The sequence below is a fragment of the Anguilla anguilla genome, chromosome 9 (assembly GCF_013347855.1).
Source record: "Anguilla anguilla isolate fAngAng1 chromosome 9, fAngAng1.pri, whole genome shotgun sequence".
Lineage (NCBI taxonomy): Eukaryota > Metazoa > Chordata > Actinopteri > Anguilliformes > Anguillidae > Anguilla > Anguilla anguilla.
Window position 1 is genome coordinate 28590987 of NC_049209.1, and position 21384 is coordinate 28612370.

The following is a 21384-nucleotide window of genomic DNA, read 5'->3' on the forward strand; positions in this document are numbered from 1 at the left end:
ACAAATTAAAACCGGTCCTTAATCACAAGTAGAATTTCTACAGAACGTGTGTACAAACAGGCATGTAAAAACTCCATGACGTGCACTGAATTGCAATGTACAGACAAAAAGGCAAATACTGTTTGGGGCAGACAGAAGACACATTTTAAGTTTGAATTTGTCACTTAGCCATTTTGCTGGCTCAGTTACAATGATTCTCAGGAGATACATGGAGTTCCAGTCTACATAAAAAAGATTAACAACAAAATAAGACCCTCCTTTTCCAGTGATATACATGTTATTGACATTTCAATGTCTACCTAGCTAAGCTTTGGGAAGTGTTGGATAAACACGATCAGGCCACACCCCTTACAGAGGTGAGAATCAACCAAATAAAACACAAAAACAAAAAGAAAAATCATTCAACTTTTGTTTATTCTTATAATATTAATAATTTTCTCCAGAAAGGCAACGGAACCGACTCACTCCAGTGCAGCACTTTGAAACCAACCAACAATTCTTAATTACAATACAATCCACCAATAATTACTTAATTGGCCCTTAATTAGTTAATCAGAAGAAAAAATAAAATGACCCCTGCTGTAGAAAAGCAATGTGGGGGAGGGGAAGGAGGAGGAGGGGAAAAAGTGATACAGTGATAGAGCATTAGAAGAGGTTCTTCAGGTTCAAATCCAAACTGTCAGTTGTGCCTCAGGTCAGACACCGTTCCTCGGCTGCAGTGACGGCACTTGAAGCTTCACAGATCACTGAATGGGATGAGCTGCCATATGCTGTCAATCATTATCTAGCCTGAGCCAATCAAAGCCTCTGGAACTTCTGAAAATCTTTTATTCAGGTCCCCTTCCTCCATTTATATACGTGTAGTTGCCCATCATGGTTGTACATTCAGAGCGTCAATCTGCAGCTTTCTCCGTTTATTTGCAGGACACCTGGATCCAGGAGTGAGATGCTCAAGTATTATGGTACTTTACCATAGCTTGGGTTAGAGCACAGTAATGGGGGGTTACAATGTTCAGTGACAGAAGCTGGTTTGAGTTTATAGTGTAGAAAGGGAAACCCACATCATTACGGTAATCAGTTAATTACTCTCTCCTTCTACCCCATGTTCTCCGTATTCCACTCCTTCTGAAATTAGACATCTGAGGTGTAATGAAGACCACCAGGGAACAAAAATATCCATGCAACAGGACATCCCCAAAAAAAGTGATGAATAGAGGTGAAACAGAAACCCCAAATGGAAAAAAAAAAAACCTCTTCAAAACAAACCACCCCCTCAAAATCTGTACACACCAAAACCTCTTCTGCCCTGTGAAGTCTATGCACACTTGTTTAAGCGAAACCTCAGACCACCTCCTTATAGTATCAGTTCTCTTGGTTGAACCGTTAGTTGAAGTCTTTCCTCCGCTCCTTCCATTTCTCAAAGCTCGAGTTCCTCCTCTCGTCTGACAGGAACCTTTTTTGCGGTCGTCTGTTCCCCACCGTCCGTCCTTTGCTTGAGAGTCCCCCCCCCCCCCCCCCCCCCCCCCAAGGTTTAAGTCCTCCCCAATTCCCTTCCTGTTCCCTCCCCTCCCCACCCCACCCCTCACAGTTTGAGCTCGTTGGCGACCTTGGAGGCGATGTTCTTGAAGGCGATGGAGGTGCCGGAGATGCGCTTGAAGCGCACGCCGTTGAGCGAGAGGCGGGGCAGCTTGCACACCTCCATCTCCCACTGCACGAAGTCGTCGCGCGCCGGGTTGCCCGACACGCACAGCAGCATGAAGCGCTCGCGCAGCTCGTACTCGCAGCTGTTGGAGTCCAGCACCTTGCGGATCTCCTTCATCATCTCGCCGGGCTCCATGGACGACGTGGTCTTCATGCTCCAGGTGAAGCGCAGCGAGCGCGGCTTGGTGTCCTTGCCCAGGTGTGAGTGCGGCGGGGGCGGGGTCAGCGAGCTGGGGACGTTGGACGAGGACGACAGGGAGTCCTTGTTCTCGTCCCCCACGGGGGCCTTCTCACGCTTGTCTGCAGTGCTCAGCATTGGCCTAGAGTGAGAGAGAGAGAGAGACAGAGACAGAGACAGAGGGGGGAAAGAGAGAGGGGCAGGGAGTGAGAGGGAAAGAGACAGAAGGAGGGGAAGAGAAGAGAAAGGGCAGAGGGAAGGGAGGGAAAAAGAGAGGAGTGAGCAAGAGAAGGAGTGACAGAGAAAAAGCAGGGGGAGCAAAAGGAGACCACGAAAGAGTTGAAGTGAGAGGCAGACAGAAGAGAAATGGGAACGGGTAGAAGGACGGAGAGAAAAGGGAAAAGATTAGAAAATTGCGAAAAAGGGGGAAGAGAAAAAACCGACAGTGGAGAAAATGATTGAGGAGGAGGAGAATGGTTAGGAAAAGCGACGGTAGTTCAGGGAGTTGGAGGGTGATGGTGAGAGAGATAACACACAATCATGAGAGTCCTGTACATTCTGTGCTGTACCCTGCTCTCACCCACCTGAAGGGAGAATCTGCTTTAGAATCTTAAATAGTGACTGTCTGTCAGCCCTTCTCACACGCACGCACACACACACACATACACACAGACATGCGCACACAGATACACACACATCACAGAAGAAACCACAACCACACTTTTCTATAACATTATTCAGAGCCCAAACAAAGACACCTGGCTCAATGTATCATAAACAGAGAGCCTTACTCTACCAATTAGCCACAATACACTGTCCACCTACCACTAGCTACCGTAGTGTTGTGGCAAGCATTGTGAGAAACATGATGCGTTTTCTCACTGTCTCAATGATATTTATATGTAGAATTAACATTTTAAAAGCAGCCATCGCCCTCAGAATGTGTACTGAATTAACAGTGTTTTTTATAACGCACTGAATCAAAATTCAGTCCTATGCAGACAATGTTGCTATGCATCAGAATATACAGTGCCCTCCAAAAGCATGGTAACGGTAGAGTGAAATAATTCGTTATTTTGACAATATACTTAAGGCATTTGGATTTGAGATCGAAAGATGAATGAGACAAAAGCACAGACAATCAGCTTTTATTCCATGGTATTTACATTTCAAAATGTTTTACCATTATACAAAAACAGCTGTTTTTGTGGTGAGTCCACCCATTTTCAGTAGTGCAAAAGCTAACGGATGACTGACAGGTGTTCACTGTTTCTCAGGTGTTTCCTTTTGCATGGATTGTTCACATAACAGAGGACAGCAAAAGTAGGGTGAATTTGAAACATGCAGACAGATTCTGGCTTTGAACAAAGAAATTCCTCCAACCTCATTGGACGGCACTTCATCCTGCAGCAAGACAATGACCCCAAATACACTGCCTGTGCAACTAAAGCATTCGTCAGCGGGGGAAAAAGTGGAATGTTTGGACTGGATCCAAAACTGTTTTGAACTGAAATCCAAGTGCCTAAAGTACATAGCAAAAATAAGATATTTCACTCTGCCTTTACCATACTTTGTGAGGGCACTGTATCCATCTAATCTAAAGGAGGGTCTCTAAAAAATAAAGACCTAAAAACCTTTGCTATAGGAACCAGCACACAATATTGACACATCACACTGAAAACAATTCAAATTATAATGAAGACCCCCCCCCCCATAATTTTTGCCAGGAGCATGACAGTAAGTCTCTCTTTCACCAAATATTATCAAATTAAACAGCCCTTCTCTTCAGTAACTGTATGCTTAATTAGCGTCATTTGGTCATTGGTTGATTGAGGGACAATTTGGCGGAACAGCCAGTCGGTCGGTCGGATTTTTCCTCACCTGCTTGCCTCATCCCGACCCTCTCCCTCATACGGGCTCCTCAAAAAGAATCGGCACAAGTTTAGTCTCCCCTGCCACACCTTTATCATTTTATTCAGTTCAGATTTCATCAATGGAGCCCAGGACCAAACTGACCTCGACTCTTCCTGTGCCAGTTCCACAGATGAGCTCTTTCTGCTGGTCACACACCCAAAGCTTCGCTAACACCCTGAACATGACCTGATCCAAGAGTCCGTGTCTGGAAACAGGACTCCCCACTGTGTCCTCTACATAAGGTCTATTCAGGATACACTACACTCCAAACCCGAAGGTTACTTCTCAGCTTCTCAAAGCATACCACAATCACAAAAATGAAAGCCAGTACTTCAAGTAATTCACTAATTAATTTTTTTACTTTTTATTTTCAGAGGAGGCTGCAATGGTTTCGCAACATAACTTGTTAACCCGCACAAAATAACTGGCTGTATTAGGCTGCATTGTACTATAAACTGACTAAAGAAAAAATGGTGCAACTGCAAATATATTTAAATTACTGTGAAGTTTAAAAGTGTGTGTACACTCTGAGAATGAGTAGTCAATGTCCTTTCTCAGCTCAACTGGCAGTTCAATTTGGTAGTGCATTCTCAAATAGAGCACCAACATACGATGGGAGTAAAGCAGACCATATATGAAATTTTAAAAGCATGAAATGGGAGGCAAAATGGAGGGCTATTTCAGGAACGCTGAACTGAAAGGGTGAAAATCCCCTGCTATTCAACCTCTATTTCACCCTGACGGGACTGGACAGGAAGAATCGGTGGCCGTGAGCCATGGAGGTCCTGGGTAATGCATCAAAATCCTGTCTCTGCTTCAACAGCAGCACACCCCCATCACCGACCATCCCCTTGCATAGCACCAACACACACGCGCATGTGCGCACACACACATATATATACACACACACACACCCATAATCTACCATCCCCACTGCTTAGCACCAACACACACGCGCATGTGCACATGCACACACACACACCCCCATCACCTACCATCCCCACTCCTTTGCACCAACACACACACACGCATGTGCACATTTATACACACACACACATCACCTACCATCCCCACTGCTTAGCACCAACACACACACGCCCATTCATGCACAGACCAGACCAGCAGACAGACGGACAGACAGACAGACTCTGAAGCTTTAGCAGTGCCTGCTCTGCTGCGCAGGCTCCACTTCAGTTCAGGGAGCCGGGTTTTGCCTGCAGCCAGGCTGCATGTCTGAGGCTCAGGGCTGTGTGTTGCACACAGATCTGGCTCGCAGGACCACTGGATGGTTCCAGAACACGTACTCTGACTTTCAGACACACTTCTCTACCTACAAGGTCCACACAAATAATCTCTCCCAACCTTAGCCTCTCCATACTAATGCTTTCCCTTAAATCTGTTAATTGAAAGAAATCATTATTTAATGTTATTAAAGCAGAACGCAAAGAATTAGGATATTTTTGTGTTTTTAAAAATGATGTAATGTAAGAGTTTGCAGTCATTAAAAATGGATGAAAATTAGTTCAAAGTAAAATTACTGTGAGGCTGCCCAAAAGCTGGCGGTCATGTTGATGATGTCAAAAGAATGGTACTGCTGCAGCTTGTGTGGTTCACGTGCTGTCTGATAGGCTATGACATCACAAGAGTCGATCAAGAAAGGAAGCGGAGGGCTTCATTGGCCTGTGCATACAATATCAGCCCTCCCAAAGCCATAACCTGCCTGACAGCACGTCAACAAAAAACGTGAGGTGCAGAGGAAACGTTCCGCTGACACCGTCAGGACATGCCGAAGAACACAGCGGTGCGCCAGTTCCATTTCAGGCTATTTCAGGCAAAAATATTTTACTTTGAACTTGTTTGCTTGCATTTTTAAATGGTTGCTGTCTCTCACACTTCTCCATGTCATTTTCAAAAACGACAAACTAAAAGGTTGCAGTTCTGCTTAAAAAACATGGTTGTTCTTCATGCTACTGAGGTAATCTACTCTAAATACTGGAGACTTCTAAAATGGAATAGATGGAAAAGACAACAGTACAGCTGGAAATGATACTCAGAAGAACACGCTTACCAGATTCTGACCACTGGAGTCTGGAGTGCTCATCTGTTTAGTGCCTTGACAACATTAGTACTAATCAAGGTTTGGTAAAAACAGCCATGCCATCTGTTGGTCAACGCCAGTAATGCACATATTGTGGCAGAAATACAAATTTGTAATTCACTCTTGCTGTACTGATTATGCCTACCAACTCACTCACAATATTCCTCCACAGGACGAATGCAATGCAGACAGATTTAATCAGCTGATATATAGTTGGCTATGATTAGGGATGACTGAAGTTGCCACTTCACCACTGTACACTGTTATGGCCAATTTCCAGGAGCACGGAACCATTCATTTAAACGCTCCTCTTTCCTAACTTAAACCTAAGGTGGTCAGTGTAGATCCCTGAAGAGATGTAGTGTGGTTTCAATTCCTGTTCTTTTTTTCCCTTGGCATGTGCCAGCTGCAGTGTATGTGAACCCAAAACTCATTTACTCACTCTTTACTGTTACTCTGTAAAGCGTGTGACAAATACAGTATAGTAAAAATACTATAGCACTATGAAAACTAAATTGAATTGATTTGACTCACTGAAGCTTCCTCGACAACAGAGCATGCCTGCCCTGTCACCAGAAGAAATACATACATGGAACAGGGAATTGTGGGATTTCTGAAGCTGGCTGTATGATACACTTCTACTATCCTCCTGCTCTCTTGCTGAATGCCAATTAGAGGCAAGAGTTCCGCTCCTTTAAATACAGAGCTGAGTGACTCATAGGCACAGCCATAGAAGGAAAAGTGGGCGTGCTGAAGGGGGTGGGGGCTGAGTTCCATGAGCAGGGCTGAGAACCAATCACAGTGAAGTCCAGGACAAGGAAGAGGCGTGGCAGCGGGAGAGCAAGGGGGTTAGTGCAAACATATAAGCATCCCAGCCCTGCGTTGGGGGGTGACGTTCTGATGCGAAACCCAGAGAGCAAGAGAGTGCCACAGAGTACACCCCACGTCCCCTCCCTCTCCCTTCACCTCTCCTTCACTCCAGAAGCACACAATTAAGTAAGACAGGTCGAATAAGAAGGCACAAAAATGCCACTGCCGTTTCAGTTTTTTCTTTCCAAACCTACAGAACTCAACATGAAGCTTTAAGGTGTCATATAGCTGCTTCCATGCGTTCTTGACCACACATCTCAGCAATAATGTTGTGATTCAAGGACAGTGTAACAGTGTCCCAGTAATTGTACACAACGACTGAGAGAAACAAAGATTCTATGCACTACATTTTGTTCTGGACTTAATCTCCCATCAGCCCCTTCCAGAAAACTAAGGTAGGTGTGCTGCTTTCCTACTAAAGAAAAAGATCCAATTCAGAGACGTTGGCTAGCTACCTGGCACTAATGACTAGCAAAAAAAAAGAGAAGAAAAAGGAGCTTCATGAAGCGTGACATCAAAGTGGAATCACATGACCTAACTGCCTGAACTAAAATAAGAACAGTCAGGGCTGCCTCCTGTGTTGTTTGAACCATCTAGAAGCTTTGTTGCTTGGAAATAAAATTGAAGCCAATGAGGTTCAAAGATGCTGCTCATATTTGATCAAATTGGAACTGTTCAATTTGTTGCCCCATTTGCTGCCAACAAAATTAATGGTTGGTGTAGCTCCTCTCTGTTTTCTACCAGTAAGGTGACGCCAAGATATTCTTGTATTTCTTCATTACTCCCTGCCATTCCAGTCAGGGTGTGGTATTGCTTGAGCTGTCGATGTTGGTTGAAAATGACACGACGGTCACAGACACACAACGTTTCCGTTGACGGCATTCTGGGACATGCAGTATAGCACCGTCTAATGTTCGCAACAAGTGCACAAGTGTACACGAATGGAAAGGGGGATGTGATGGAGGAGAGCGAGAGAGAGAGGGCTGGCTGTTATTTTCACCGAGCGAGGCAGGGAGGGGCTGGCGGAGGAAGGTGAGTCAAGCAATGGAACGAGAGCGACGTTAGTACCGGCCAAACAGCTGACCACAACTCATCCACAAAAAAGAATAGTAAACTCAACCACGTATAAACCAAATACAAAGAGATCAAAGCACAAAAAGGACAAGAGAACCACAAAAGAGAAGTAAAAAACAAAAAAAACAACAACAAAGAGTCAAGGGGGGTTCATTATTGTCATTGCCTACCTTCTGGGGAACCTGAACGAGAGATTTCTACAAAAGGGGGAGGGGGAGAAAAAAAGAAAAGGTATGTACACAAACGTGCACACGAACGAAACCACAGCAGATATCCTCATACATAAGCAAACTGACTCTGGAAGGAAAGTTCACTCAAAAGCGTCGCTATCCGACTCGGCAGTCCGGCAAAACACAGACTGTTGCAACATGTTCGTAAAGTTTACACAAATATTGTACTGCAGAAACGTTGCGTGGAGCCCGATAAGGCATCGTACAGTCAAACTGGGACCATGGACAGAATTCAGATTAGTGTCATCAATAGATGGGTGAGGCATGCAAATGGTATACATGTGGTCAAATTTTAATGTTTGAGTTAACGGGAAGATTGATGGAGCTTTGCCGTCAATGAAAAGTTAATAACCAACTATTATTTATAAATATGAACAAGCGTTGGCCTACAAAGCATACACTGCCCCAAACCCCCTGTGATGTGGAATGCTGTCCATAGTTACTGAGACGTGTGCCACTTCAAACCAACAACCCCGGAAAATGGCTAAATATTAGCTGAAGTACCATTTTGTCCTGACACGCAAACACATACGCACACAAACACGCACGCACGCAATCTTTCCGCATATACACAATGTCAACAGGAAGTGATGACCTGTCTCAAGACTTGAAGGTTACAGTTAGCAGATAACGTTTTCAGAGCGGCTCTGATATAATAATGAAAAGTCATTACTCTGCGGGGGATGCGGAGTGCTCCCCCCTGTTGAGGCACTGTCCCGGTGTGTGAATGGGTCCCACGGTCTGGCACTGAATCTGGGCCAAGCCGACACTGAGCAGGCTGCAGCTAACCGGCTGTACAGGCTCGTGTGTGGTGCATACTCACTTTAGAGGGTGTTTGTGTGTGCGCGTGTGTACGTTACATGTACTCATTGCATACGGTTTGGTACGAGTACTCACTGTGGAAAGAGAGCGAGAGCGTGCACGCGCACGTACATCTCTGGGCAAAGTAACACGATCTGCTGACGTCACGCGACACTCCGCTTCTGAGAAATCTGTTTTTGCACTTCCGTAATGTCCGCTCACGGATCTCGAATGAGAATGCTGACCATACGTCCAAGACCACCTCGCTGGGGGTAACCATGGAAACTGTCACCACAGAACTAGGCTTCGCATTCGAGAACGTGATCAGTTGTACGTGCAAATCATTTTTTCCGGTTTTCATCCAAGAGCCTCAACACGCAGTGAGCAGCACGCTTTCCTCTCTGGCCCAGAAACACAGGGGACACACTCAGTGAACATGCCCCAGTACAGCCTGTCGGTTCTGAACCCTACGGTGAGTATCACTGGTCTGCTAAGAGGGGAGACGCACACAACCTATCGAGCCAGAGAAAGACTGACGGTTTCACCAATGTAAGGCCACTTCAGAGAAAACATAAGCAAAACACCAGAACTACCCTTTACAAACTGAAAACTCTATGAGACTTTAAGAAAAAGCCACTGGAGTAACAAATTCATACCATCACCTTACATTTAACAGGGCATCTTCATACAGTGGCCAACTGAGTCATAACAGCAGACTGAAATTAAATGCCAAAGACACGTAGATACAATCTTAATTTCTATGCAGAAAGTTTTCTCCCCATATCCAGAAATTTCGATATTCTTCTCCCCCGTTTTCCTCCCCGCTTGAATGCCCAGCCCTGCTCACACTGCACCTCCCGTGGTACTCTGCATTGCCGACTTGGCAGAGCGCAGGACAGAATGAGCCGTACTGTGAAGCATGTGACAGCCGGCACTTCTCATCACGCCACAGTTCACATGTAGGACTCGCACAGACGCAAGTCTGAGAAAAAATGTTTGTTTGTGGGCACCCGATGAACCAGCGGGGGGTGCTGGTGCACGGCGAGAAGCTGCAATCGCAGCCAATCAAAATCCTTCCATCCCTGGGCAACACAGGTACCATTCGGATTAGAAACTGTACTGTGGGGCCCATGTATGCACTAGAACAGTGCTTTAACAGATACCAGACTGTGGGGCCCAGCCGTTCAGTAGAACAGTGCCTTAACAGATACCAGACTGTGGGGCCCAGCCGTTCAGTAGAACAGTGCCTTAACAGATACCAGACTGTGGGGCCCAGCCGTTCACTAGAACAGTGCCTTAACAGATACCAGACTGTGGGGCCCAGCCGTTCAGTAGAACAGTGCCTTAACAGATACCAGACCGTGGGGCCCAGCCGTTCAGTAGAACAATGCCTTAAAAGATACCAGACTGTGGGGCCCAGCCGTTCAGTAGAACAGTGCCTTAACAGATACCAGACCGTGGGGCCCAGCCGTTCAGTAGAACAGTGCCTTAACAGATACCAGACTGTGGGGCCCAGCCAGCCGTTCAGTAGAACAGTGCCTTAACAAATGCCAGACTGTGGGGCCCAGCCGTTCAGTAGAACAGTGCCTTAACAGATACCAGACTGTGGGGCCCAGCCGTTCAGTAGAACAGTGCCTTAACAGATACCAGACTGTGGGGCCCAGCCGTTCAGTAGAACAGTGTCTTAACAGATACCAGACTGTGGGGCCCAGCCGTTCAGTAGAACAGTGCCTTAACAGATACCAGACTGTGGGGCCCAGCCGTTCAGTAGAACAGTGCCTTAACAGATACCAGACTGTGGGGCCCAGCCGTTCAGTAGAACAGTGCCTTAACAGATACCAGACTGTGGGGCCCAGCCGTTCAGTAGAACAGTGCCTTAACAGATACCAGACCGTGGGGCCCAGCCGTTCAGTAGAACAGTGCCTTAACAGATACCAGACCGTGGGGCCCAGCCGTTCAGTAGAACAGTGCCTTAACAGATACCAGACTGTGGGGCCCAGCCGTTCAGTAGAACAGTGCCTTAACAGATACCAGACTGTGGGGCCCATGTATGCACTAGAACAGTGCCTTAACAGATACCAGACTGTGGGGCCCAGCCGTTCAGTAGAACAGTGCCTTAACAAATACCAGACTGTGGGGCCCAGCCGTTCAGTAGAACAATGCCTTAACAGATACCAGACCGTGGGGCCCAGCCGTTCAGTAGAACAGTGCCTTAACAGATACCAGACTGTGGGGCCCAGCCGTTCAGTAGAACAGTGCCTTAACAGATACCAGACTGTGGGGCCCAGCCGTTCAGTAGAACAGTGCCTTAACAGATACCAGACTGTGGGGCCCAGCCGTTCAGTAGAACAGTGCCTTAACAAATACCAGACTGTGGGGCCCAGCCGTTCAGTAGAACAGTGCCTTAACAGATACCAGACCGTGGGGCCCAGCCGTTCAGTAGAACAGTGCCTTAACAGATACCAGACTGTGGGGCCCAGCCGTTCAGTAGAACAATGCCTTAACAGATACCAGACAGTGGGGCCCAGCCGTTCAGTAGAACAGTGCCTTAACAGATACCAGACTGTGGGGCCCAGCCGTTCAGTAGAACAGTGCCTTAACAGATACCAGACTGTGGGGCCCAGCCGTTCAGTAGAACAGTGTCTTAACAGATACCAGACTGTGGGGCCCAGCCGTTCAGTAGAACAGTGCCTTAACAGATACCAGACTGTGGGGCCCAGCCGTTCAGTAGAACAGTGTCTTAACAGATACCAGACTGTGGGGCCCAGCCAGCCGTTCAGTAGAACAGTGCCTTAACAAATACCAGACTGTGGGGCCCAGCCGTTCAGTAGAACAGTGCCTTAACAGATACCAGACCGTGGGGCCCATACATGCACTAGAACAATGCCTTAACGGGATTTTTTTTACTACTGCTATTTTATTACAAACAATATTTAAAAAAATATAATTAAGCAACATTTCTCTGCTTAGTACTTTTGTAAAGATGAAGAACAAGACATTCATACACGTTTAATCGTAAATCATACTTTTACAAATCTAAATGTATTAATACTCCACATTATACAAGGACACACACAAGAACACCACACCAGGGTTGGGGACAATTTCATCTTCAATTCCGTAAATTGAGAAAATGAATTGAATTAAAAATCTTCAAAGAATACTGTCATTTTTCAATTCAACTGGATTTCACTTCATTCACTTCAATTTGTCCTGGGCCTGTATTCATTCAAGCACCTCAAAGTGGTAGTGCTGATAGAGGGATCTGGTTTTCCCCATCCATACCCTAACCTTATGCAGAACAAGCTAAAAAGGCGAAACTCATTCTTATCCCACAAGATCTATTAGGAATATAATCCAGGATCTAGAATCAGTTCAGCCTTCTAGCTCGTAATAGGCAGGTTAATAATTTGAACAGCGGATACCTGATTCTAGTTCAGCACTCCTACTCTGAGGCACTTGAAGCAAACAGGCCCAGAGCTCCGCCCTCTCTAGCCCCATGCCTCTCGCCCGCCATATTCAACCCGAGAACGAAACCCTTCAAAATCTTACCTGCGCACAAACTTGGATGTGAACTTGCTGAAGATGCCGGTTCCAGCACGACGGGCCTGGCTGTTGCCGTGGGAGAGGGAGGGAGACACGGGGGGGCCGTTGTAAGTGGAGGCGTGCTGGTCTCGCGTTGCCCTCTGCTGGCCGGCGTGGAAAGTGCTTCTGCTGGCGACCCCCCTGGGGAAGTTGGTGCGATCCGTCACCGTGGAGCTGCTGACGTTATGGGCAGAGGGAGATGCTACTGCCAATCTCTGAGGGGTGGTGCTGTTTATTTTAATAAAACATATATATTTCCTTCATAAATAAATAACATTTTTAATATACATTTAGTACTTTCAAAATCACATAATTAGGTACTGTAACAAAGCTCTACCTTTATGGTAAGTCTAACAACATTACGTACATACTGATGCATAGTTACTTGGGCATGGAATCGTGCTGGAATATTCACGTGTATCCTGTACCATCCCATCAGTTTTCATATTCTTTTTTTAATATAACCAATGAAATTTATTTTAATATAACCGTTTTATCAGAGATGTACCCACATAGTGTGATAATGTCTCCTGTTTTTATGCGAAACGTAACTCACGATTGTCATGTGCCTTTAATTACACTCTGTCCCTGATCAATGAACACAAGCTGCTGCAGCACAGAGCTAAAAGCCTGAATCTAAATGGATATTAAAGTCCCAGGCTTCACACTCAGGCCCCTGTAGGGAGACACTGCGAAACACACAGAGGAGTGAACGCGGCGCGAAGGGAGGGAGGGGGGTGCCGGGCCCGCCGAGTGCGCGCTCTCCCCGTCCCCACGCCGCCGCCGCCGCCGCCAGAACAGACGGGCCGTGTCGGCGGGCCCCCGGTGACGAGGAGGCGCGGCGGCGCCTCCCTAAGGCTGAAGCCTCCACTTCTTCCGCTGCTTTAGGAAACTCGTTTTTAAACGCGAACGGGAGCAGCAGAGCACAGAAACCGCTACGCTAAAGCCCCCGCTGCCCTTCGCCTTGAGAATCGGCCAAAACAGTCATTTTAATTACCGTTTCCTTTTTCAAATCTTACAAATAACATACAATTATTCCCATATATATAGATATATAAGTAGTTGTTTATTCCAAGCAAAATGGACCACACAGCTAGTTGATGTAATGATTACAGTGTTAGTGGTTCAGTTTCATGAGTTAGGTCAATAGATAGCTTTTTTTAAGTTTAGATTATAATGTAACATTAATATTTACTATTTGTTATCATTTTGGTTTTTAAGTTGTTCTTACTATACATATGTAAACATGGTCTTTGTTTAGGCATGAATTACCTAGATTTCCTCGTCCCTTATTGGTTTCCGTTATTTAAACAACATTCGGTTATGTAGATAACCTTGCTTCTATTAATGTACAAAGAAACTGACTGGTTCTGTATCAGAATCGGCTTTAAGCCAATCACGAGAACTCAAACAGCAGCAACTACCTAGCCAGCGGTAGCATCCTTTGGCTTATAACAATAAGAGTAACACGATGCCAACCGTGTGGGGCTCGCACATTCTGGATGGACAGTTAAGTTTGTTAGCCAGCCAAGTGTTCTGTAATGAAGTAGCTATAAAGCTGACATAGCGGGGTTTCCTGTATCAGATCACTACATAGAGTTCCCCCAGTGCAGCAGCTTTCCTCTGATCTGTGCTTGTTTATTTGCTGACAGTCGAACCCAAAAAAGTGGGACGGGGGGGCAGGTGTGGGTGGAGGAGCATCTCGATGGAACAGAAGGATGGTGGATACGGGGTGAGGGTGGTGAAGCAGGAGACCGCGGGATGCCAGTTTGATCAGGCCGCTGAGCTGAGAGACACCCAGAGCCAAGCACACACCACCAGAGCAGCAGCGCACAGCAGGGAGCGAAAACACGCACGCACGCACGCACGCACGCACGCACGCACGCACGCACGCACACACGCACACACGCATGTGCACACACACGCACATGCACACGCACGCATGCACACACACACGCATGCATGCATGCATGCACACACGCACAAAATCACATACAAGTTACATACATGCACTCCGCTCATACACACATACACACACACAATCACATACAAGCACACATGCATAGCTACATGCATTCAGCTCACACACGCATAGAATCACATACAAGCACACTTAATTACACACACTCAGCTCAAACACACACACAGACACTTGTATATGCTCTCTTGGGCTCAGTGCTGTACAGTGTGGAATGGGTGGATTTGTGATATGTGGTCGTCAGTACAGAGTGTGAACGCTATCTGTGGGGCCATAAAGTGATTGGGTAGAGTGTGAGTGATGTCAAAGTGATGTAATAGAGGAGGGGGCTCAAGTAATGGAGAGTTGGGGCTGATCACGGCTAATTAAGTTATTGGCTCAGCAACGGAAAAAACTTTCAGGGCAGGACTAAGGTTTGCCGTCTTCACGGTATGTACTGTCGCTAACCATATTACAACAGATACAACCTTTGTTACAACACCCCATAATCTAAGTAATCTCTCTCTCACAGACATTTCCCATAAAAACGCCTAGTTTGATTGGTACCCATTGCTGAACTGTGGTTTGCTGAACTGGTGATTGATACTGTGTTTTTCACTCGGTCCCATCTCAAATCAACCTGCCACTCCGTTTCCTTCTCCATCTGTCAAACGTGAGGAAGCTCGCCTTCGACAATCCCAAAAAGATCCCTCCTGAAAGTCTCCTCCCAGCTTTACCCATCCCTCTCTTTCTGCTGACGAAGCCACCTGACACAGCACCTCCCTGTGGGGACTCCTAAACACCTCCCCTCCCAGCGCTGTCCTGCTCCTCCCTCACTTGCCTGGGGAGCTGTGCGTGGAGGTCAGGGGGGCTGGGGTGGGCCGAGGTGGACAGGGACTTGTGGTGTCGGGAGCGGGAGGAGGAGGAGGAGGAGAGAACGGCGGAGGCCGGGGCGGTGGAGGCGCGGGACCCTGAGGTGGCCAAGCTGCTGGAGGGGAGAGAGAGGGACACAGCCCGAGAGAGAGAATGGGGCGAGAGCGGGCCGAGGGGGCGGGGTCAGAGAGCGTGCGTGCACACCCGCACCCAGAGCGCGCACACCCGCACACAGAGCAGCAAACACCTGCACACAGAGCACACACCCACACCAAGCACGCCGCAAAGAGGGCGAGGAGCATAGGGACACCCAGTGAGGAAATGGGGACCAAATACCGAACACACTCACCCACTCACACACACGCACACCCTCACAAACACGCGCACTCTCACACACCCACTCACACACATGCACACTCTCACACGTGCGCTCACATATGCAAACTCACACACGCACTCCCACACACACAGACACGCACACACTCACGTGATTAAATTGCGTAATCATGAGAAATTCAACAGCAAAAGGTGGACACCACTATCTTTTGGTGAAGGGGAATTAAAAAACACAAAGGTCTGCTTGCCAAACTTGTCAAAGTAAAAGCTGACTCACACCATGTTTAAAATTTGAGAAAAGAACACCAACAGTATATACCGTACAGAAGTTGTTGATTGCTACGTACGATATACAGTATAGACACCACACATACAGTATGCATGCACATGCGATTATATTCAGAGATGATTCATGAACATGAACCCAGAACCACGTCCCAACTACAACCCAAAATACACAGCCAATCAAAATGCAATGCTTCACGTGAAGCACTGAATGAAAGCTGAAGCGGAAAGAGAGAAGGGAGTCTGGATACGGGACAGGGGTGGTGAGTGCGCAGGTACGGGAGAGAGGGGCGCACTGCCAGCGGGGCTGTTTTGGGAGAGCGGGGGTTTAGCCCGATGACTCCGCTGTGCGTCAGGAGTCTGCCGCCTGGCCACGGCACCACTGCCAACTGCAGCGCTGTGGGAGCGCCAGGTTCTCTGCCTGAGGTGTGTGTGTGAGTGTGTGTGTGTGTGTGAGTGAGAGAGTGTGTGAGTGTGTGAGTGTGTGAGTGTGTGTGAGTGTGTGTGTGTGTGTGTGTGTGTGTGAGAGAGTGTGTGTGTGTGTGTGTGTGTGTGAGTGTGTGTGTGTGTGAGTGAGAGAGTGTGTGTGTGTGTGTGTGTGAGAGGGTGTGTGTGAGTGTGTGTGTGTGTGTGTGTGTGTGTGTGTGTGTGTGTGTGTGTGTGAGTGTGTGTGTGTGTGTGTGTGTGTGTGTGAGTGTGTGTGAGTGTGTGTGTGTGTGTGTGTGTGTGTGTGTGTGAGTGAGTGTGTGTGTGTGTGTGTGAGTGTGAGTGTGTGTGAGTGTGTGAGAGAGTGTGTGAGTGTGTGTGTGTGTGTGTGTGTGAGTGTGTGAGTGTGTGTGAGAGTGTGAGTGTGAGTGTGAGCGAGCATGCGTGTGTGCGAGTGCGTGAGCGTGTGTGTGCGAGTGCGTGAGCATGTGTGTGTGCGAGTGCGTGAGCGAGCGTGTGTGTGTGTGTGTGTGTGTGTGTGTGTGTGAGCATGCGTGTGTGCGTGTGTGTGAGTGCGTGAGCGAGCGTGTGTGTGTGTGAGCGTGTGTGTGTGTGAGCGTGCGTGTGTGTGCGCGCGTGCGTGAGTGTGTACGTGAGTGTGTGAGCGTGTTTACTGTCAGAACCAGCTGATGCATTCACAATACAGGCTGCCAGCCCCAGGTTGACAGGGAGCTCATTCAGATGAAGCCTTACACAACGCAGACCAGGGTTAACACCAGCATTCTCCTCGCATATGTAAACATCGCTAATCCTGTACCCAGTCAGAGAGAACTAGCAATACCTCTTTAAAATAAGTGCATGTGATTCTTCGCACTCCTCAGCTGACACAGTGCATAATTTGCTTTCATTTTGAGTGCATCTACGATTGCGTTAACGTGTCTGTGTGTGTTCATATATGCGGTTTTGCAGCAGTAGCGTACCTGTCCTTGCCGTTCTGAACCGATTCTCGATCAGGCACAGGGGAGCTCCGATTGCGACTCGTACCAGTGGACAGGATGCTGTTCTGTGAAGCACAGAGCCAGGGAAAAGGGGTCATCCTGCGTTCAGTGATGCTGAGGGTGGGTGGGGGGGTGGGTGCGTGTGTGTGTTCGTGTGTATACGCGTGTGAGTGGGGGGGGGGGGGCATATGTACTCCTTGTAGAGGGTGTGTCTGGGTGTTATGATGCAGTGTGTGTGCAGTATAAGTAATTACTGAGGATGGGGTAGGAATGCGTGTGTGCGGTATATGTACTCAGTGAGGATGGGGTAGGAATGCATGTGTGTGCGGTATATGTACTCAGTGAGGATGGGGTAGGAGTGTGTGTGTGCGGTATATATGTACTCACTGAGGATGGGGTAGTGCTCTTCTTACGGTCTGCGTTGAGGGGACTCGGTGGCACTTTCGCGGAGCCGCCTGACCCTTTCCTCCCAGAATCCTCAGCGCTGTGTTTACTGTCCACCTGGGAGCGCTTTGAGTAGGATGAGCCTAAGAGGGAGGAGAAACAAATGAGGAGTAGCATGAGACAGAAAGAGAGAGAGAGGGTGGAACAGAGAGAGAAAGAAAGAGGGACAGAGGGAGGAGCCAGAGAGAGAAACTGGGAGAGGGACGGAGACAGAAAGGGGAAAAGGACAAAGGTAGCAGGAACAGGAAAGCAGGAAATTTTTATTTCTGAAAAAATCTAAAATGAACCTTGGTCTGCGGATCTCCTGGGCTTCTGATTGGAAGAGACACTGCGCTGTACCTTCTGGGGAGGCGACTGGACATTGCTGTTTGTGAGGTCGTTTCCATGGCGGGACTTGATTGACAGGCTGACGCCCTCGCCCATCTAAGAAGCAGCAGCAGCAGGAGAGAGAGAGAATGTCAGAACATCACATGACAGTGCAACAGAGCTCTCCCTGTCTCCGGTGACCTGCTCGCTTCTGCTTAACAATTAAAATGAAAACGTATTGTACTGAGGCAAGGGTACACCAAACTGAATTGCTACAAACCTTTAAAAACATTTGTGATCAACTACCCTTCAGACTGGCTCCACATGATAACTGCCCTTTAGTCTTGCTACATGCTAACTGCCCCTCAGTGTGACGGTATTTACTGACTGCCCCTCAGTCTGGCTCTGCATGCTGACTGCCCCTCAGTCTGGCTCTGCATGCTGACTGTCCTTCATTCTGGCTCTAGTTGCCTATCAGCCTCTCAGTCTGGCTCTACATGCCAGCTGTTGATACAGAGCAGAAAAAAGTGTTTATTTTCCTGATGAGTGCAATCTATTTACAGTCCTGTGTGTGGGAGCTATACTGAAAAATAATGAGACAGAAAAACAGCAGGGTAAGAACTTATGAGGCTTCGGCTTGACTGCAAAATTTAGCTTCCACTTAGGAGAGCTCATTTTGCCATTACCGACAACTGCAGCTGTACTCAAACTATAGCTAATTTTAGATAAGCAGGCAGTAATTAAAACATACATACTGTAATTAGCTTTTGAGTGAGACAAAGTTCAAATGCAATTCTACATTTTAAGCGAGCATAAATCTGTTATTTTGGAGGGAACCATTTTGGAGGGAACCATACTGTTAGGATCGCTGATAAACACATCAGAAGATTAAGGGATAAAATGTCCCCAGGTGTGCGATCGTGCACACTGGCCCACACTGCAGTGTATCCACTCAACACCTGCATAACCCCGAGTTTGGAGCAGTGCTTACTCTCGTGTGCGGATGTGTCTGCGTGCGTGTTTATCTGTGTGTGTGAGTGTGTCTATATGTGGGTGTCTGTGTGCGTGTTTATCAGTGAGTGTGTGTGTGTCAGTGTGCGTGCGTGTGCGAGTGTCTGTGTGTCGGTGTGCTTGGCTGTATACCTCTGAGTTCCTGTAGTCCAGTAGGAGGTATGTAGCCATCACCTCGTTGTATTTTTGGTTAATGAGAGAGTCCTGGATCTCCTCCTGAGAGTAGCCCATCTGCAGCATCACATCTGAGGAGAGCAGAGAGACAGGATTACCCCTGGACCCACACTACTGACTCTAACATCCACATCAGGCTCCCACACCACGAGGCAAAGCCAATACTCACCCTGGGGTGAGTAATGTATGCAAACAGACTCAGGCATGCACATGTGCACAAGGACACAAGGGGGCAAACTCGCACTCAACCTCACAGACCAAACGAAGAAGGGGGCGAACCAACGGAGCATGCAGTGAAGCAGACGTGCACACACACAAACGCGCACGCGCTCAGAAGGTGTAAAAACGCTCCCGATCATTACCGAGTCGAAAACGGGATCCTCTCCTCGCCCGCCCCACCCTCCCGGGGAGAGAGCCCACAGCCGCACCCGTGCCCTCACACCACGCGCCCCCCACCCCGCCCAGAGTGCAGCGCCCCCCGCAGGACGCCGGCCCCACCTCTCTTCCAGCCCTCTGCGCCAGCGCGTGGCTGACCTGTCCTCCTGGGGTCCTTATAGTCGGGCTGCGGCTCCACGTACGGCTTCAGCTCCTCCTCCTCATGGCCCACGTTCATCCAGCGGTCCCTCATTACCTGCTGCTGAGGGAGAGAGAGGGGGAGAGGTGAGAGAGGGAGGGAGCGAGGGGGAGAGGTGAGAGAGGGAGGGAGAGGGGGAGAGGTGAGAGGGAGGGAGAGGGGGAGAGGTGAGAGAGGGAGGGAGTGAGGGGGAGGGGGAGAGGGAGAGAGGGAGGGAGCGAGGGGGAGAGGTGAGAGAGGGAGGGAGCGAGGGGGAGAGGTGAGAGAGGGAGGGAGCGAGGGGGAGAGGTGAGAGAGGGAGGGAGAGGGGGAGAGGTGAGAGAGGGAGGGAGTGAGGGGGAGGGGGAGAGGGAGAGAGGGAGGGAGCGAGGGGGAGAGGTGAGAGAGGGAGGGAGCGAGGGGGAGAGGTGAGAGAGGGAGGGAGAGGGGGGGAGAGGTGAGAGAGGGAGGGAGAGGGGGGGAGAGGTGAGAGAGGGAGGGAGAGGGGGAGAGGTGAGAGAGGGAGGGAGCGAGGGGGAGAGGTGAGAGAGGGAGGGAGTGAGGGGGAGGGGGAGAGGGAGAGAGGGAGGGAGCGAGGGGGAGAGGTGAGAGAGGGAGGGAGAGGGGGGGAGAGGTGAGAGAGGGAGGGAGAGGGGGAGAGGTGAGAGAGGGAGGGAGCGAGGGGGAGAGGTGAGAGAGGGAGGGAGTGAGGGGGAGGGGGAGAGGGAGAGAGGGAGGGAGCGAGGGGGAGAGGTGAGAGAGGGAGGGAGCGAGGGGGAGAGGTGAGAGAGGGAGGGAGCGAGGGGGAGAGGTGAGAGAGGGAGCGAACGAGGGGGAGAGGTGAGAGAGGGAGGGAGCGAGGGGGGGAGGTGAGAGAGGGAGGGAGCGAGGGGGAGAGGTGAGAGAGGGAGGGAGCGAGGGGGAGGGGGAGAGGTGAGAGAGGGAGGGAGCGAGGGGGAGAGGTGAGAGAGGGAGGGAGCGAGGGGGAGAGGTGAGAGAGGGAGGGAGCGAGGGGGGGAGGTGAGAGAGGGAGGGAGCGAGGGGGAGAGGTGAGAGAGGGAGGGAGCGAGGGGGAGGGGGAGAGGTGAGAGAGGGAGGGAGCGAGGGGGAGAGGTGAGAGAGGGAGGGAGCGAGGGGGGGAGGTGAGAGAGGGAGGGAGCGAGGGGGGGAGGTGAGAGAGGGAGGGAGCGAGGGGGAGGGGGAGAGGTGAGAGAGGGAGGGAGCGAGGGGGAGAGGTGAGAGAGGGAGGGAGCGAGGGGGAGAGGTGAGAGAGGGAGGGAGCGAGGGGGAGAGGTGAGAGAGGGAGGGAGCGAGGGGGAGAGGTGAGAGAGGGAGGGAGCGAGGGGGAGAGGTGAGAGAGGGAGGGAGCGAGGGGGAGAGGTGAGAGAGGGAGCGAACGAGAGGGAGAGGTGAGAGAGGGAGCGAACGAGAGGGAGAGGTGAGAGAGGGAGCGAACGAGAGGGAGAGGTGAGAGAGGGAGCGAACGAGAGGGAGAGGTGAGAGAGGGAGCGAACGAGAGGGAGAGGTGAGAGAGGGAGCGAACGAGGGGGAGAGGTGAGAGAGGGAGGGA

General features: G+C 49.3%; 1 protein-coding gene across 21 annotated transcripts in view; it reads right to left on the reverse strand.

Moving 5' to 3' along the window:
- Nucleotides 1–1543: 1543 nt before the first annotated feature.
- LOC118235725 (serine/threonine-protein kinase MARK2-like) overlaps nt 1544–21384 on the reverse strand; it is a 50132-nt gene continuing 30291 nt past the window's right edge. For 3 of the 21 annotated variants that reach the window (XM_035433404.1, XM_035433416.1, XM_035433421.1), the window contains 10 exons: nt 19760–19898; nt 19220–19332; nt 18058–18193; nt 17714–17853; nt 17309–17391; nt 15250–15396; nt 12419–12679; nt 8006–8032; nt 3761–3799; nt 1544–2021 (listed from right to left, as the gene is read on the reverse strand). In XM_035433404.1, the coding sequence (XP_035289295.1) occupies nt 1583–2021; nt 3761–3799; nt 8006–8032; nt 12419–12679; nt 15250–15396; nt 17309–17391; nt 17714–17853; nt 18058–18193; nt 19220–19332; nt 19760–19898 (1524 nt within the window). In that variant the 3' untranslated portion in view covers nt 1544–1582. The remainder of the gene's footprint in view (nt 2022–3760; nt 3800–8005; nt 8033–12418; nt 12680–15249; nt 15397–17308; nt 17392–17713; nt 17854–18057; nt 18194–19219; nt 19333–19759; nt 19899–21384) is intronic. The other 18 variants (XM_035433414.1, XM_035433412.1, XM_035433406.1 and 15 more) reach the window with 18 other exon arrangements.